At 41.5% G+C, this 17,670-nt stretch overlaps 1 protein-coding gene across 5 annotated transcripts in view; it reads left to right on the top strand.

Moving 5' to 3' along the window:
* Nucleotides 1-17,670, top strand: part of ppp2r5ca (protein phosphatase 2, regulatory subunit B', gamma a) — a 55,624-nt gene that overhangs the window by 22,261 nt on the left and 15,693 nt on the right. For 2 of the 5 annotated variants that reach the window (XM_020488353.2, XM_020488354.2), the window contains exons 4-6: nt 12,489-12,688; nt 16,460-16,570; nt 17,069-17,161. In XM_020488353.2, the coding sequence (XP_020343942.1) occupies nt 12,489-12,688; nt 16,460-16,570; nt 17,069-17,161 (404 nt within the window). Of the gene's footprint in view, nt 1-785; nt 978-12,488; nt 12,689-16,459; nt 16,571-17,068; nt 17,162-17,670 lie in introns of those variants that run through there. The other 3 variants (XM_031829214.1, XM_020488357.2, XM_020488355.2) reach the window with 3 other exon arrangements.

Raw genomic sequence — 17,670 nt, 5'->3', positions numbered from 1 at the left:
TTATATTTTCACACATCTACCAATAGGTGCCCCTCTTTGACTTGCATTGGAAAACCTCCCTGGTCTTTGTGGTTGAATCTGTGTTTGCAATTCACTGCTCAACTGAGGGACCTTACAATTATCTGTATGTGTGGGGTACAGAGATGAGGTAGTCATTCAAAAATCATGTTGAACAATATTATTGGTGCTTACCTATGGAACAGCAAGAGGAACTTCCCCTCCTCCCTACCTTCAGGCTATGCTCAAACCCTACACCTCAACCCGAGCAGTCCGTTCTGCCACCTCTGGTCTCATGGCCCTCCCACCCCTACAGGAATGCAGCTCCTGCTCAGCCCAGTCAAAAGCTCTTCTCTGTCCTGGCTCACAAGTGATGGAATCAGCTTCCCCCTGAAGCTAGGATAGCATAGTCTCTGCCCATCTTCTGAAAACATCTGAAACCCTACTTCTTCTAACAGTATCTTTAATAAATCCATCATGTGTATATACCTTTTGTCATTCAAATTGAGAATTTTACCAACCATTAGGCACTTGGAGTCATATTCAGTAATGTCTGGATTAGAATACAGTGAATTTGTAGAGTTCCTAGTCCTTAAAGAAGGCAGGGCCAAGCTCAAAACGGTTCTGAACAATCACAGACCAATATATTGTCTCTGCAAGTCCTGCCCCCTACTCTCTGTTTACCAATCAACATCCGCTTCCCGAGCTGCCTGCCCACGTCACTTTATGTGCCTGGGTTCAGCCAACCGGCTTGCTTCTTACCGCTGACGTCACTAACTAGACAGTTCCCTCCAGCAGCAGAGCGCTTCATTTTCTCATCTGCTTTTGTGCTAAAATGGAGGCTGGCCCCTTACCTTAAGTGGATTGCCTTCCTGGTCGAGTTTAGATGTTGACATGCAATAAAGCTGGAATCAGGATGGTTGTGGATGCACCTAATTCCAATGGGCCTTTCCAGCCGGTGGCTCTTATGCACTTCAGAGGTACGTAGGAACCATTGTTACATTTTGTCCTCGAGAACAGACAGCATTTCTCTATCTGTTCCCCTCCGTTGGTTATTGGCTGATTTGTTACCAAGATGGGAAGATAAGCTTTAAGGTTCTTTGTTTCAGAAGGATAGCCGTTTGGAAAGGGTTTTATTGTTTCCTTATAGTGGATCAGGGGATGGTTTTCTTAGGGATTGCAGGCAGAGCTACATGAAAAGATTGAGGAAAAAGCTGGTTTTTCTACTCCCTCTGCCCATCCCCCGCACAGCCCAGTGAGGTCATAGCCTAGGGAAGGTTTTCATTATGTTTCCCTCTGTGTGTTTTGAGAGTGTGATTTTTGTATATCTTTGTAAGAGTTTTAAGAGGTTCTACGGCAGACTCGGCCTGTGTTCGTTACCTCTTTTTTTCTGGCCCATGGTTTGTCACACTCTAGTTAATCTGGGCACAAATTGTCCAGAGGTGTGTAGATTACTGCCTCCGCTGCAGTAGCCCCTTTTCTGCTTCTGCTGCCTCCCCGCCCTTATCTGTCTTCCTTCCTCTTCCCAACGGAGGAGAGGTCGCCACCGCCAAAGATGGGCAAAAGCCTGGTATTTCCCTCCCCTGAAACAACAAACCTTTGAGAGTCAGTTAGTAGGCTAATAGGCTAGCAGTAGGCTAATAGGCTAGCAGTAGGCTAATAGGCTAGCAGTAGGCTAATAGGCTAGCAGTAGGCTAATAGGCTAGCAGTAGGCTAATAGGCCCACAGTAGGCTAATAGGCTAGCAGTAGGCTAATAGGCTAGCAGTAGGCTAATAGGCTAGCAGTAGGCTAATAGGCTAGCAGTAGGCTAATAGGCTAGCAGTAGGCTAATAGGCTAGCAGTAGGCTAATAGGCTAGCAGTAGGCTAATAGGCTAGCAGTAGGCTAATAGGCTAGCAGTAGGCTAATAGGCTAGCTGCTAGAGCATTTACTAAGCTCTGGGCTAGCCAGCACACTAAGTCAATAGCACGCAGACATGGCCTGTTCTGGAAAGGTGGGCCTATGCCCCCAACTGTTCTGTGAAAGCCAATGGAGTTGGTGGTTTTGAATAAGATCCATTATGCCGTGGGGAGTTATTGATTTGGTTCTGAATTGGAGTCGACCAACACCCCTACATTGAATGACATTCATTTGTTTTGAACAATCAAGTGGTCTCTCTCCCTCTTCTCCCCAGTGTCCTTGTAAGACATCGGAGGCTCCCTCTTGCTAATATACTAGGGGAAAAGGCAGTAGAAAGGCCTTAGGTGTATTATTCAGAAAGAAAGGTACAATGGAAATGTGGAGAATGCGATGGGTGCATTGTGTTTTGCTTATGAGGCATGCTTGACCTATTCAGAGCCCATGTCTTTGCCAGTGACCTGTCAAAGTAATACAAAAAGTACATTTCACTGGTCCTCTGTGGCTGTTGGTAAAGCATGGCACTTGCAACGTCAGGGTCATGGGTTTGATTCCTGTTGGGGCCACCCATATGAGAAGAAGAAAAAAAACATGCATGTATGGCTGTAAATTGCTTTGGACTAAAGTTTCTACTAAATGACATTATAAACCGGGTAGTTTGAGTCCTAGATGCTGATTTGGCTGAAAGCCGTTGTATATTTAAGCAATAAGGCACGAGGTGTGGTATATGGCCAATATACCACCGCTAAGGGCTGTTCTTATGTACACCACGGAGTGACTGGATACAGCCCTTAGCCCTGGTATTTTGGCCATATACCACAAACCCCTGAGGTGCCTTATTGATATTATAAACTGGTTACCAACGTAATTAGCAGTAAAAATAAATATTTTGTCATACCCGTGGTATAGCACAGCTGTCAGCCAGTCAGTATTTAAGGCTCGAACCACTCAGTTTATAACAGACCTTATGTCACATTGGCGCTCCTTGCTAAACCCGTTTTAAAGGTTGTAATGCCGCTATCTTGAAATAAACAAACTTTCCAGGCAAACATTTTGGTTTTCACAACGTAAAGTAGCCCCTACTGAAACAGATTGCGATTTTTTTGTTGTTGTTAACTATTATGTGATTATGACCTACGGAAATGTCACTCTTAACCCCATGTGACTCCCATTACTGCTGTTATTATAGTCACGTAAAGATGATCAAGGCTGCCTCTGTGACACTATTGTGTCCTATAGTAATGGGGGTTACATCAGGGTGCTTTTATCTCTCTTGCACATCCCATTAGAGGGTATTTTAGGCACATGTACAGAAACTTTATCAGCAAGCGTTTTTGTAATTGGAGTAGTCTGCACATGACATAGGCAAGGTAAGGGTGCATGCAGGGCTGGTGATTTAACTGACAGTGGCACTGTTAGATTACTTTAGAATGCATTATTGATCCTTCATTCTGTCCCTTGTTTCCTTGCGATGAACACAAATCTGTAAGTGATTGGATGGCTGAAAGAAATGTCACTGCCTTATTACTTTGCCCAATCCAAACAATGTGGATTTGTGAGTCCTTTCTGATGTATTCGAACTGAGTCTTTGCCTAGTGTCAAATACCCACCAGTAGAAATGGAATGCCGTTTGAATCTTTGCGTGTCAACTAACTTGTTGACCAATCAAAACCTGAATGATGTCACAATCATTTAACACATTCATACATTTTTTTACGTAGTTATTACTCATTTATTACAATCACTTGTATTTCATGTCTCAACGACACACATGCTATGATGCTGGTAAAATTTGTCTCGTGCACCTGCCGCACGAGCGCAAACACACTTCCCCCAAGCTCTGGACAGTGCTGGTCATAAAGCTAGCAAAATGACACTCTGTTTTAGTAGCTATAGTTAGTTTGCTTGCTATCTAGCAAGGTGTAATCATTTGAAATACCCCTGATTTATAAGACCGTTCTTATTTGATTAATGGTGGTCGGACCCACCTATGTGAAGCTAGCCACAATAGTGGAATTTGCAGTTTGCCTTCAAAAATAAGTCTCTATATGAAAGTGATGCACTTTAATACAAATAGTGGAATAGATCGTGCAAAACGATATAAAAACAAACGACAAATTGTTGACATCTGTTGAAATCCTGCTGGATGTATTAGACTTTTAGAATTGTATTGGTGGCATACTTATTTCACTGTACAGCCTTAACCTATGGATGGTGGGTCAGTCTACTCCATGACACCCAGAGAACATTAGTGTTCATGGGCAGAACGACAGATTTGTACCTTATGAAAACTTGAAATCGGCCCTAATTAATCGACCGTTCCGATTAATCGGTAGACCTCTACTTTCTAAGAGTGATTTATTTTGAATGGCGAAATACAAATTCCACTATTCTCTAATCCTTATTGTGGCTAGTTTCACAACACACAACCCGGTCCGGTCAAGCCACACTAGCTAGATGGCTGCTTGTAACGCTAGTTTTGGGCAACAAGGCTAACTAGCTGGCTAGCTAGTTATTTCAATAGAAGAACAAGTGGCTACCAAGCTAATACTTACTCGCATGGATTCCTAAATCATTGCAAAGAATATTGACAATGACAGCCTTTTCTACTGATCTTTGTTTTCAGGCTGGTTGTATTGGTGCTAGCTAGCTAGCTACCCCAGAAGTTGCTAATATCATCTGTATCAAAGTTATTTGCAAACATTTTTGATCCTTGTCATTTTGGTCCTGATCTAATTTCAAATGCTCACACAGTTGAACAAATAATGCCTTATTAGCAACATAGTATTGTACAGCTTTGACAGAGATGGTGGTGCTTGGCTTGCACATGCAAATTCGACACACACAACATTCTATAATAGAACAGTGTTTGACGTATCTTTTTTGACACGCGATGACCCATACGGCGTTCCATAGCTTTAAACACACACCGCCTTCACCTGCAAGGCCTGCTTTAAACCACAATTATTTTCCAATCGTTTAGTTTTTTTCAATCCATTCTGCAGTATCGAACTGCAAAATAAATTTCTGAACCCGTTATAACTAACAAAAAAGTACCCGTTTATATGATTCCTTCCTTTTTAGACTTTACATGAAATCGACAATTAAATTACTTGACCAATCAGTGTTTTGCATGTGTAAAGCTCAAGATGTGACTAATTTTGCGGGTGGGGAAAGAGCTAGAGGGTGGAGGAGGCTTGTCTTGAAGTGCTGGGAATCTTATGACGTACATTATCTGAATTAGGCCCACATAATTCTAGCTATTTTTTTCCCCCTAACTTCAGACACTCTCCAGTGGTTGGAGGATTAAATCACTTTGAGCTCAACATTTTAAATGGCCTGAATATAACCGTACGTTTTGCGATGGACTGCCACTTTGTTTACATAACCTACACTACTCATTTCATATGTATATACTGTACTCGATACCATCTACTGCATCTTGCCTATGCCGTTCTGTACCATCACTCATTCATATATCTTTATGTACATGTTCTTTATCCCTTTACACTTGTGTGCGTGTGTGTGTATAAGGTAGTAGTTTTGGAATTGTTAGGTTAGATTACTCGTTGGTTATTACGGCATTGTCGAGACTAAACACAAGCATTTCGCTACACTCGCATTAACATCTGCTGACCATGTGTATGTGACAAATTTTTAATTTGATTTGAAGGCACCCTTCTAGCTAGAAGACCACCGATTTTCATTGCAGTTTTTGCAAGTTAAACTTTTTTTGAAAACTCTCAAAACCTATGTATGTATATGCTGTGTATTGTAAAATGTCTGTGCAACAGACCACATAATTTAATATCCTACTTTTTACCTACATTATTCATACTCATGTGTTAGTATTAAACATATCTACTTTCTTAACATAAGATTAGTCTGTAAAACATATGAGACATTATTTGGTTCCCACACTGAAGATGAAGAAGACAGGGTTGAAGAACCATTAAGTCTACAGGAGGGCGCACCAGGCTAAGCAGTGAAAAGTTGACAGGCATTTTTTTTTTTTCTGGTTGGCTAGCCAACTATCTAGTAAGCGTGTCGGATACGAGCCTGGTGACCTGTAAAAATAATAATAATAATTATATATTTTAACATCAATCGGATATCTTGTAATTGAACAAAATAGTAAGGTGGCCAATAACTGGGGACCGTATGCCGTTAATGTGGGACCTATTTTTATTTTATTTTTTTAAACCGCTTATCAAAAAGCTGATGAGTATTTCCACTGAAATGTCAAACATGCTAATTGCTAACCCAGCTAACATTTTTTACCACACCAATAATCACAAAATATTGATGGTTTGATCTCAAGATAACACTGTTGAAGGTAATATTTCTTAAACGCTGTTGAATATGCCGATAATACGGGGTGCTACACTACCTACGGAGGAGCGGCTTCTGTGAAGGGCTTTTGTCTTTGAACTTCTGAGAGTTGGCTTAACGTTGGACCGGAGCTACCTAGCTAACAAGTTTGTGTGTGCAGAGTGGCACCAGATTTAAGAATTCTTATTTTTTTGTAGTTTAATAAATCCAATGTGAAACATAATATATATATATATATCTCATTGTGAATCCATTCTTCTGTCATTTAAAAATCTATCCCTAATTTCTGAATCACACTTGTAACGTCAGTAGGCTATAACCTAGCGTTTCCCAAACACGGTGCACGTTTTTGTCTTTGCCCAAACACTACACAGCTGACTCAAATGATCAATGCTTGTTGATTTATTTGAATCAGCTGTGAAGTGCTAGGGCAAAAACCAAACATTTATTAAAGTGACCACTGTTCAATGACTATGTACATAGGATAGCCATCTCTAAGGTGCAGGGTTGCATACCGGGTGGTAGCCGGCAAGTAACAGTGACTAAAGTTCAGGGCAGGGTACTGGGCGGATGCTGGCTAGTGGTGACTACAGTGCATTTGGAAAGTATTCAGACCCCTTGACTTTTTCCACATTTTGTTACTTTACAGCCTTATTCTGGAATGGATAAAATCAAATCTAAAAAATGCTATTCAATCTACGCACAGTACCCCATAATGACAAAGGAAAACACTTATTTATTATAACCCCCCCCCCCCCCCCCCCCCATACACACACACACACACACACCTTATTTACATAAGTATCCAGGCCCTTTGCTTTGAGACTTGAAATTGAGTTCAGGTGCATCTTGTTTCTGAATTTCTTCAGCTTCCTGAGGTTGAAGAGGCGCAGTTGCGCATTAACCACGCTGTCTGTGTGGATGCAACATTTCAGGTTGTCAGGGATGCGCACAGCGAGGAACTTAACTTTTCACCCTCTTCGCTGCGGCCCCGTCAATGTGGATGGGGGCGTGCTCCTTCTGCTGTTTCCTGAAGTCCACAGTCAGCTTCTTCGTTTTTGTTGAGGAAGAGGTTATTTTCCTGGAATCACTCTGCCAGATCTCTCTTCTCCAGCCTGTAGGCTGTCATGTCATTGTTGGTAATCGGGCCTAATCATTAGCCTTCATCAAGACCGTTTACAGCCTATAGAAAGTAATTGTGTACTCACTTGGAAAGAATACATTGCACTGTGTTGTAAAAATGTAGGCCTAATCAATAGTGGAGCGTTGCATGCCCGGGCACCACTGAGCATAGCCTGGAGGAACAGACAGATATGCCATTTCATAATCTGTTGACTTTTTTTTGTGCACTTTGACAGGTAAATATTTGGCCTTTAGCCCTAATATTTAGCTTTTTACTTTGGCTACACACATCTCTGGCCTCTTCTAGCTGTTCCCATGCGCAATAGGCTACGTAAGCCTCTCCACCATAGGCCATTCCTCATATTGTGAAATGCCAGGTAAAGTGACTGTGCACAGATTATAAACAGTGAGTAGCTGCAGTGTTAGAATAAAGGGGGGAGGGGGGGGGGGGGGTCAATGTAAATAGTCCAGGTGGCCATTTTATTAATTTTTCAGCAGTCTTATGGCTTGGGTGTAGAAGCTTTTTAAGGAGCCTTTTGGACCTAGACTTGGCGCTCCGGTACCGCTTGCCATACGGTAGCAGAGAGAACAGCCTGACTTGGGTGACTAGAGTCTTTGACAATGTTTTGGGCCTTCCTCTGACACCGCCTAGTGTCTGACACTGGCCATTTTGAGCCTGTAATTGAACCCACAAATGCTGATGCTCCAAATACTCAACTAGTCTAAGAAGGCGAGTTTTATTGCTTCTTTAATCAGAACAACAGTTTTCAGCTCTGCTAACATAATTGCAAAATGGTTTTCTAATGATCAATTAGCCTTTTTAAAATCATAAACTTGGATTAGCTAACACAACGTGCCATTGGAACACAGGAGTTGATGGTTGCTGATAATGGGCCTATGTAGATTTTCCATTAAAAAAATCTGCCGTTTCCAGCTACAATAGTCATTTACAACATTAACAATGTCTACACTGTATTTCTGATCAATATGATGCTATTTTAATGGACCAATTTTTGGGGTCTTTTCTTTCAAAAACAAGGACATATTTAAGTGACCCCAAACTTTTGAACGGTAGTGTAGGTCCTGGATGTCAGGAAGCTTGGCCCCAGTGATGTTGTGGGCTTTATGCACTACCCTCTGTAGCACCTTACAGTCGGATTCCGAGAAGTTGCCATATCAGGCGGTGATGCAACTGGTCAGGATGCAACTGGTCAGGATGCAACAGGTCAGAAAGCACCCAATGGTCTTGTGTTACCACCTTATTAATAGGCAGCGTGCAGTAGAATGCGTTGATCAGTTGATTGACAGGTGTAGGCCTGTAGAGCAGAAGTTACCAACCTTTTTCGGTTACTGTACCACCAACTGAATTTTGTTTTGACCGGAGTACCCCCTCGTGTTAATTTATATATATATATATATATACATACACACGCACACACACACACACACACAGTGGGCCTATGATCTCATTAGGCTTCTCAAGTACCCCCCCCCCCCAGGGTCCTAGTACACTCTGTGGATAGACAAAGTACCCCCAGGGTCCTAGTACCCCTGGTTGGGAACCACTGCTCTAGAACAATACATTTTCCTCTGGTGTGGATGCTCATCAACGTGTTATAGTGATGTAGCCTATAGTTGATCACTATCGCCGAGTCATCATTGTATAGTTATTGGCTTGGTGGCTGGCCCTTAACTCTGTCACATCTACTTGTGGGTAGGTCTAACTAACGTTAGCAAACTTGAGTGAAATAAATATAAAATGGCACTTGTTTACTTCTACTGGCTACTTAAGTCGAATCCATCCCTTCCATTGTTTGGCTGTGCCCATGGCAACATATTAAGAACATTTGGTGGACAGTATGTTTATTGCCAGCTCTCTGCGTCAAAACTGACATGGTGCTCCCTCCCCCCACCAATACATTAAATAATGTGCCCCAAGTTGTGTATGTGTTGGCATGTTCTACTGACATTATCTCTAGGGCTGGGCCATATGGCCTAAATCAGATCTCCATTTATTATTTTGTGTAACTGATGGACAATTTGCAGCATCTCGATCTTTTAAAATGACAAATACATTTCTCAAAGCTGTGTTGTACAAGAGGTCAAATACACTGCATTTCCAAAAAGCAAGAAAAAAAAATTGGGTGAAATGATTCCTAAATTAAGCCTTCCACAACCACAAGGCCTGCTAATTATGTCATTATTTTATCTAAATGGTTTAACCTCCTTTCTTTGCCATAATTACTGATCTCTCTTTGAAAATATTTTTGTTCAATTTAACCAGAACCATGCATAATGCACATTCACTTCTCGTAGCAGGCACGATAGAAAAGTAACACAGGTCTCATCAACCATCTTTCAAGCACAAGCGCACGTGCTAGTGATAGGCCAGCTAATGTTTTATATTTGCTAACAAGGCAGAACAGTTGGATAGAAGAGTGTGTTCATAACAATCCATCTCCAACAGTTTGAACAGCATGTTAGCCTGTCCACTTTGTTAAGATGTTGAAATCAAGTGGCCTACCTTATTTCTCAGAATGGGAACGAGTTTCCAATTCCTTTTATATAATTGTGTTTATATGCTTATTGCACACTTTGTAAAAAAGAAAAAAGACGAGGCTAGTATTCGTCTTTGGCTAAAATGCTACTAGCAGCATGTGGTACCGAAATGCCACGAGAGACAACCTGAGCATACATTTCCCATCATCAATGTTAATTGATACTCCTGTTTCAGAAGTGTCTACTCTGCAATTTGATGAGTTGAGACATAAAAAGGATATCGTTAGGAAAGTGACCTTCTCGTATTACCGTAAAATAATGTGTTTTGGTGTCCATATGACTGATTTTCTGTTGGAATCAAACTTCAAATGGAAGTAGTGAGTTGAAACCACTTGTCAGGGAGGAAGGAGTGATCTGTCATCGTTGTTGTGTGTGAGACGGGGGAGGGGCTTGGCATGTGTTCGTGTTAATGGAGAGGTGCCCACCCCACACAAGGAGAGACAGAAACGTGACCAAAAAGACATTAGAACAAACATACATCAATGATACAAAATACTTTTTTGTTCATTGGAATTAATCAAATAAATTTATTGCCCAGCCCTATTTCTCTGTCATGCTGACTGCCTACCACCCTGCCATGGCAAATGGGGGATTAGTGATGACATATGTGCTTATTTGCCTGCTGTCTTTGTTTACAATAGCAGTGTTGTTATTGGTGACTTTGGGACATGGTGCAGGCTGTGCAGCAAGAGTGTGTGTTCTGGGCATTTCGGTGACCAAGGTGGAAACAATGTTCTTAGCTCTGTATTGTACATACACAACTGAAAAGGCATCACTTCCTGTATTTGACCAAATGAAGTGACCTGACTGCACATTTGTAGGCTCTTACATATTGTTCCCCCCCCCCCCCCCCCCCTCTCTCTACACATCTGTTGGCTTTTATATTGGAGGTCGACCGATTTTAATCGGAATAGCCGAAAGATCCTACTGTTTTCATAACAATCGGAAATCAGTATTTTTGGGCGCCGATGTGCTGATTTAATTTTTTTTATTTTTATATGCCTTTATTTAACTAGGCAAGTCAGTTAAAGAACACATTCTTATTTTCAATGACGGCCTAAGAACGGTGGGTTAACTGCCTTGTTCAGAGGCAGAACGACAGATTTCTACCTTGTCAGCCCTGGGGACCCAATCTTGCAACCTTACAGTTAACTAGTCCACGGCAATAACGACCTGCCTCTCTCTCGTTGCACTCCACAAGGAGACTGCCTGTTACGCGAACGCAGTAAGCCAAGGTAAGTTGCTAGCTAGCATTAAACTTATCTTGTAAAAAAACAATCATAATCACTAGTTAACTACACATGGCTGATGATATTACTAGATATTATCTAGCGTGTCCTGCGTTGCATATAATCTTACTGAGCATACAAGTATCTGACTGAGCGGTGGTAGGCAGAAGCAGGCGCGTAAACATTCATTCAAACAGCTCTTTTGTGTTTATTGCCAGCAGCTCTTCGTTGTGCGTCAAGCATTGTGCTGTTTATGACTTCAAGCCTATCAACTCCCGAGATGAGGCTGGTGTAACCGAAGTGAAATGGCTAGTTAGTTAGCGTGCGCTAATAGAGTTTCAAAAGTCACTCGCTCTGAGCCTTCTAGTGGTTTTTTCCCCTTGCTCTGCATGGGTAACGCTGCTTCGATGGTGGCTGTTGTCGTTATGTTGCTGGTTCGAGCCCAGGGATGAGCAAGGAGAGGGACGGAAGCTATACTGTTACACTGGCAATACTAAAGTGCCTATAAGAACATCCAATAGTCAAAGGTTAATGAAATACAAATGGTATAGAGGGAAGTAGTCCTATAATTCCTATAATAACTACAACCTAAAACTTCTTACCTGGGAATATTGAAGACTCATGTTAAAAGGAACCACCAGCTTTCATATGTTCTCATGTTCTGAGCAAGGAACTAAAATGATAGCTTTCTTACATGGCACATATTGCACTTTTACTTTCTTCCCCAACACTTTGTTTTTGCATTATTTAAACCAAATGGAACATGTTTCGTTATTTACTTGAGGCTAAATAGATTTTTATTGATGTATTATATTAAGTTAAAATAAGTGTTCATTCAGTATTGTTGTAATTGTCATTATTACAATTAAATAAATAAAAATTTGGCCGATTTAATCGGTATCGGCTTTTTTGGTCCTCCAATAATCGGTATCGGCGTCGAAAAATCATAATCGGTCGTCCTCCTATTTTATATATCCCCCCCCCCCCCCCCCCCCCCCCCAAAAAAAAAAATCTCCTTCTTTTTGGGAACAGGCAAAGATGGCTTTTTATATGAGGGGACATGACATTAAGTCCGGTCAAGCAGGGATTTGAACTAGAATTTTGAGCAATGATTTAACTTAGTTTCAAATTCTAATGAAGGACCTCACCAGCTGTAAGACCAAATGGGGTTATAAGGAAGTTGACTCAAGTTAACAGGGTCAAAACTGGAATGTGTTCTTCAGTTGAGCGTGTTTTGTTTTTGACTTTTTTTCTGTATGTAGTTTGTTGCATGCAGCGAGCACTTTATTACATTGAAAATGACTTTTTCACAAAAATATTTTAAATGAAACATTATTTTCTCTCTCCTCTCAGACTGTGCTCCGGCAGAGCAGGAGAAGCTCTTTGTGCAGAAGCTGCGCCAGTGCTGCGTGCTCTTTGACTTCCTGTCAGACCCACTAAGTGACCTGAAATGGAAGGAGGTGAAGCGGGCGGCGCTGAGCGAGATGGTGGAGTACATCACGCACAACCGGAATGTCATCACAGAGCCCATCTACCCAGAGGTGGTGCACGTGGTGAGTGTCAGCAGACTGAGGAGAGGAGACACCCCTAAGGCCAGCTCGATCGGGGTGTCTCTATGGCTAGTGCTATGATCATCTCTGCTACTGCCCAGAAAGTGCTACTTTCTGACAGTCTGAGCTCTCCATCAGAATGTGCTATTATTGTGTCTCTACTGTTCAGAATTGAATACAAAGGGTAGGGTAGCACATATTTCAATATTACCGAATGTGCTAACATAATCTCTCATCTCTATTGGGGGTCGCACATTCAGAGTGGGTAGGACAAACAACCTTCTGACAATCTGACTTACTGTTCAGGATGTGCTACCCCCAATTATTGAAAGCAATGACAGTGAGAAAGAGCCGAAGCGAGATGTTTTACTGCACCCCAAAACCCGTCCCATGAAAATCCGAATTTAGGATATTCTGTATGGAGGTCAATGAGTTGAATTTGGTCAACAAAAAAAGAAAAATGCTAAAATCCTACACAAGGCTTATTTGATCAAATAGAACATTCATAATGGTTAGGTTGTTATGAATGCACTGATGTAAGTGGACACATGGAATTTCGTCAACTTTAGAAAAATATGTACTTCATAATGGCGCTGTTCCTGTGTTCATAGAGATGAATAGAGGACCTATAATGGATATAACCTGTTTTTAGCATGGGCGTTTCCATTGAGGGCTTCCGCCATTTTAAAGTAATCAACTGGGTGGGGATTCCTATGAGTTTTGAGCGATCAGCCAATGAATAAAATGACCTCAATGGCGCTGCCCATTAGGTTTGGCCAGTATACCGAGGTTATTTCAAAATGCCGACGATATGAGTTTAGCCACTGCTTATAAGTTAAGTATAACTATAAGAAATCTAACGTGTCAAAATAATTATATCAAGCTCAGGGCGCCATGCATTTGGTTTTCTGACTTGCTAGCTTGATGCCAAGATCAAGCTTCTTGGTGACCGCAGAGACATTCAATCCCCTCCTGGATCAATATCCCTGTTGCCTAAATTGTTTTGTGCACCCAAAAAAATTGTGCAATAAAGTATGTGTGTATACAGTGGAAGTCGGAAGTTTACATGCACCTTAGCCAAATACATTTAAACTCAGTTTTTCACAATTCCTGACATTTAATCACAGTAAAAATTCCCTGTCTTAGGTCAGTTAAGATCAGCACTTTATTTTAAGAATGTGAAATGTCAGAATAATAGTAGAGAGAATGATTTGTTTCAGCTTTTTATTTCTTTCATCACATTCCCAGTGGGTCAGATGTTTACATACACTCAATTAGTATGTGGCAGCATTGCCTTTAAATTGTTTAACTTGGGTCAAATGTTACGGGTAGCCTTCCACAAGCTTACCACAATAAGTTGGGTGAATTTTTGTCCCATTCCTCCTGACAGAGCTGGTGTAATTGAGTCAGGTTTGTAGGCCTCCTTGCTCGCGCACGCTTTTTCAGTTCTGCACACAAATCTTCCTTGGGATTGAGGTCAGGGCTTTGTGCTGGCCACTCCAATACCTTGACTTTGTTGTCCTTAAGCCATTTTGCCACAACTTTGGAAGTATGCTTGGGGACATTGTCCATTTGGAAGACCCATTTGTGACCAAGCTTTAACTTCCATGCAGCGAGCACTTTATTACAAGACTGATGTCTTGAGATGCTGCTTCATTATATCCACATAATTTTCCTACCTCATGATGCCATCTATTTTCTGAAGTGCACCAGTCCCTCCTGCAGCAAAGCACCCCCACAGCATGATGCCGCCACTCCCGTGCTTCACGGTTGGGATGGTGTTCTTCGGCTTGCGAGAATCCCCCTTTTTCCTCCAAACATAATGATGACTAAACGGTTCTATTTTTGTTTCATCAGACCAGAGGACATTTCTCCAAAAAGTATGATCTTTGTTCCCATGTGCAGTTGCAGTTGCAACTGGTTTTTAATCCGAAATGTCATTGACTCAGCATAAGGCTTTCATGAATAAGTGTAAATGCAGCAGGCCTTTTCATGTGTCAAAATCTTCCGTTTAGTCCTGATTTAAAAAAATATATATATACATATTCATGTCATAATTCTTCGCCCTGGATTCCTAATCTCCTACTCTACGCTTCCTTGTCTGTCTGACGTCATCACCCATGTCCAGTCTGAAATGTTTCTCTATTATAGAGAATAGAGCGGGGTAGCCTAGTGGTTAGAGCGTTGGACTAGTAACCGAAAGGTTGCAGGTTCAAACCCCCGAGCTGACAAGGTACAAATCTGTCGTTCTGCCCCTGAACAGGCAGTTAACCCACTGTTCCTAGGCCGTTATTGAAAATAAGAATTTGTTCTTACCTTTTATTTAACTAGGCAAGTCAGTTAAAATTAAAAAATGCAAAATATAGATCTAAGCTTCCATATGTAGCTGGGCAGCTAATGAGTTATTATAATAATTCGACAGTGCTTTAAGAAAACGTCCTTCTTTGAATGACTGGATCTTCAGATCCGGAGAACTTTTAAATATCTTCAAAAGGCAGTTCATTATTCGAATTACATACAGACAAGATGACATATTAAAATGTAAAACACATCTCTTTTTTTTTTTTTTCAAAGCTAAATGTAGGCTTGAACATAGCGTACCTAGCTATCAGCCCAACAGAAATAGCAGTGTTCTGTTCCTCAAGCCAACTGCACTGTCTCATGATCTGTCTTCACTGCCAGAAGCAGTTATAGCACCCCACACGCAGAGTCAGTTGATGTTCAGAGACAAATGGTAACCCGCTTGGGTCAAAGGATTGAACAGTGTTAGACTTTGCCAAGTGGATACTAACTAGGGACGTGTTTGGAATACTTCAGACACCCCCTCCCTTCCTTGGTCCCTTGAGGTAAACACAGATCTAGAAGTGATTTTAGATGGGATAATGTGCTCTCCTCTATCACTTTCACTAATTCAGATCTGTGATTAGTTTAGGGCTATGCAACTGGCTGTCCGCAGGCCAAATCCAGACTGTTTTAATTGATTTAGACTGGCCCTTTGATCAATTCTGAACATTAAAAAATATCTCATCCAAAATCTGACTTTCCGTGCCGAAATGACAAGTACTATAGTGGGTCGTCTTAGTCTGTGTTTTTAGCCGTTTCTAGCGCCTCTGTTGCATGTTGACCATTTTTTTCTTTATTTTGAATTTGGCTCTTATCGTTTTGAATGGTTTAAGCTACAAAATATTTCTGAAAGCTATGACTCTTAAGGAACACGTACGTGCCTTTTTGTTTCCCCCTCTGACGCTCACAAGGACTTGTTTGAAGGGAGTGAGACAAACAATGCACAAAATGACTGAGGGGAATTAATTCAAAGCATACTTCCTTCAGACTGGAATTTGGCATTGCCTGATTTGACATATTTTTGTTTATTGAGATGCTTAGTTTAAATTTAAAAAAGAGATTACTTAAAGTTTTAGGACGCTTTTAATAGTTTAAATTTAAAAAATAACAACGGTTGCTTTTCCTTTTCAGTTATGATCTAATTGTTGGGTTGCGACCATCTTTCTAAATTACTTTTAGCAACGTTTAAGACGACTCCTTTTATTGGTGTGTTGCTTTAAAAAAAAGATTAATTTTTACATCTAGCCCCAGTAAGAATATAGTTGAATAGCCCTGGTTTAAGGTATGACGGAAAGGTCAAGTATGTGTTCTTGGCAATCCTGTTACATTCGATGTAAAACAACAGGTACTGAAGCAATTTGACTCCATACTGGCCTTCATCACTGTGGTCTACTGACTCTGAATATACTCTTTTTGCTTCTCCCCCCTTAGTTTGCGGTGAACATGTTCCGAACGTTGCCTCCGTCGTCCAACCCCACAGGAGCAGAGTTCGACCCCGAGGAGGACGAGCCTACACTTGAGGCTGCATGGCCACATCTCCAGGTACCTAAGGATATTTACTAACCCAGTTCACATGGCCTGGGTCGTGTTAATTACCCACCAAAATGAAGAAAACAGACTTAAAACCGAAGGTACTATCTGGACTTTTACCCGGCTATTTTTTGTTTTCTGTTGCTTGTCCTAATGAACACACGAACCTGCTGTTTGAGTAAGAATGAAGTGTTGCAGACATTCTCTCAAGTACAGTGCTGTATAATTAAAGTATCTAATCAGCATAAACCATGGTTGGACCTTCCTTACCTCTCGGCTTGGACAAAAAGAGCACGGCTGTTTTTATTATGGATCATTATGATACGATGTTATATACAGATATTACCCACCAAATTACTGACGCTGTTATGTGATCTAATGAAATTTAGGTTGTCTAATTATGTGATCTAATGAAACATATTTTAGATTTTTACCAAGCATTTTTGTAAGGAAGGGCACTCTTGCTATGCATTCTGCAAATTATGCATTTTAAAAATGTTTTCTTTCCAGCTCGTCTACGAATTTTTCCTTCGGTTTTTAGAATCTCCTGACTTTCAACCGAACATAGCGAAGAAGTACATCGACCAGAAGTTTGTGATGCAGGTAAGAGCTGAAAGAAACACAGATTATACATTTTAAATTGTCCGAATGGACAAGGTAAACAAAATCACTCAAATCACAATATCCCGAGTGGCGCAGCGGTCTAAGGCACTGTATCGCAGTGCTTGAGGCGTCACTACAGACCCGGGTTCAATCCCAGGCTGTGTCACAACCGGCTGTGACCGGGAGTCCTATAGGGTGGCGCACAATTCTCCCGGCATCATCCGGATTAGGGGAGGGTTTAGCAGGGGGGGGCTTTACTCAGCTCATTCAGTGACTCCATGTGGCGGGCCGGGTGCCTGCAGGCTGATTTGGGTCGTTTCCTTTGACACATTGGTGCTTCCGGGTTAAGCGGGTGGGTGTTGAGCGAGGTTTGGTGGGTTATGTTTCGGAGGACGCATGACTCAACCTTCACCTCTCCCGAGCCTGTTGGCGAGTTGCTGCGAGGAGGCAAGATCCAATTACTATATCATGAAATTAAGAGAAAGGGGGGGGTAAAATAAAATAAACAT

Source organism: Oncorhynchus kisutch, linkage group LG7 (assembly GCF_002021735.2).
Source record: "Oncorhynchus kisutch isolate 150728-3 linkage group LG7, Okis_V2, whole genome shotgun sequence".
In the NCBI taxonomy this organism is placed as follows: Eukaryota; Metazoa; Chordata; class Actinopteri; order Salmoniformes; family Salmonidae; genus Oncorhynchus; species Oncorhynchus kisutch.
The sequence above is the reverse complement of the archived record's forward strand: the minus strand, read 5'-3'. Positions and strand labels throughout refer to the sequence as shown.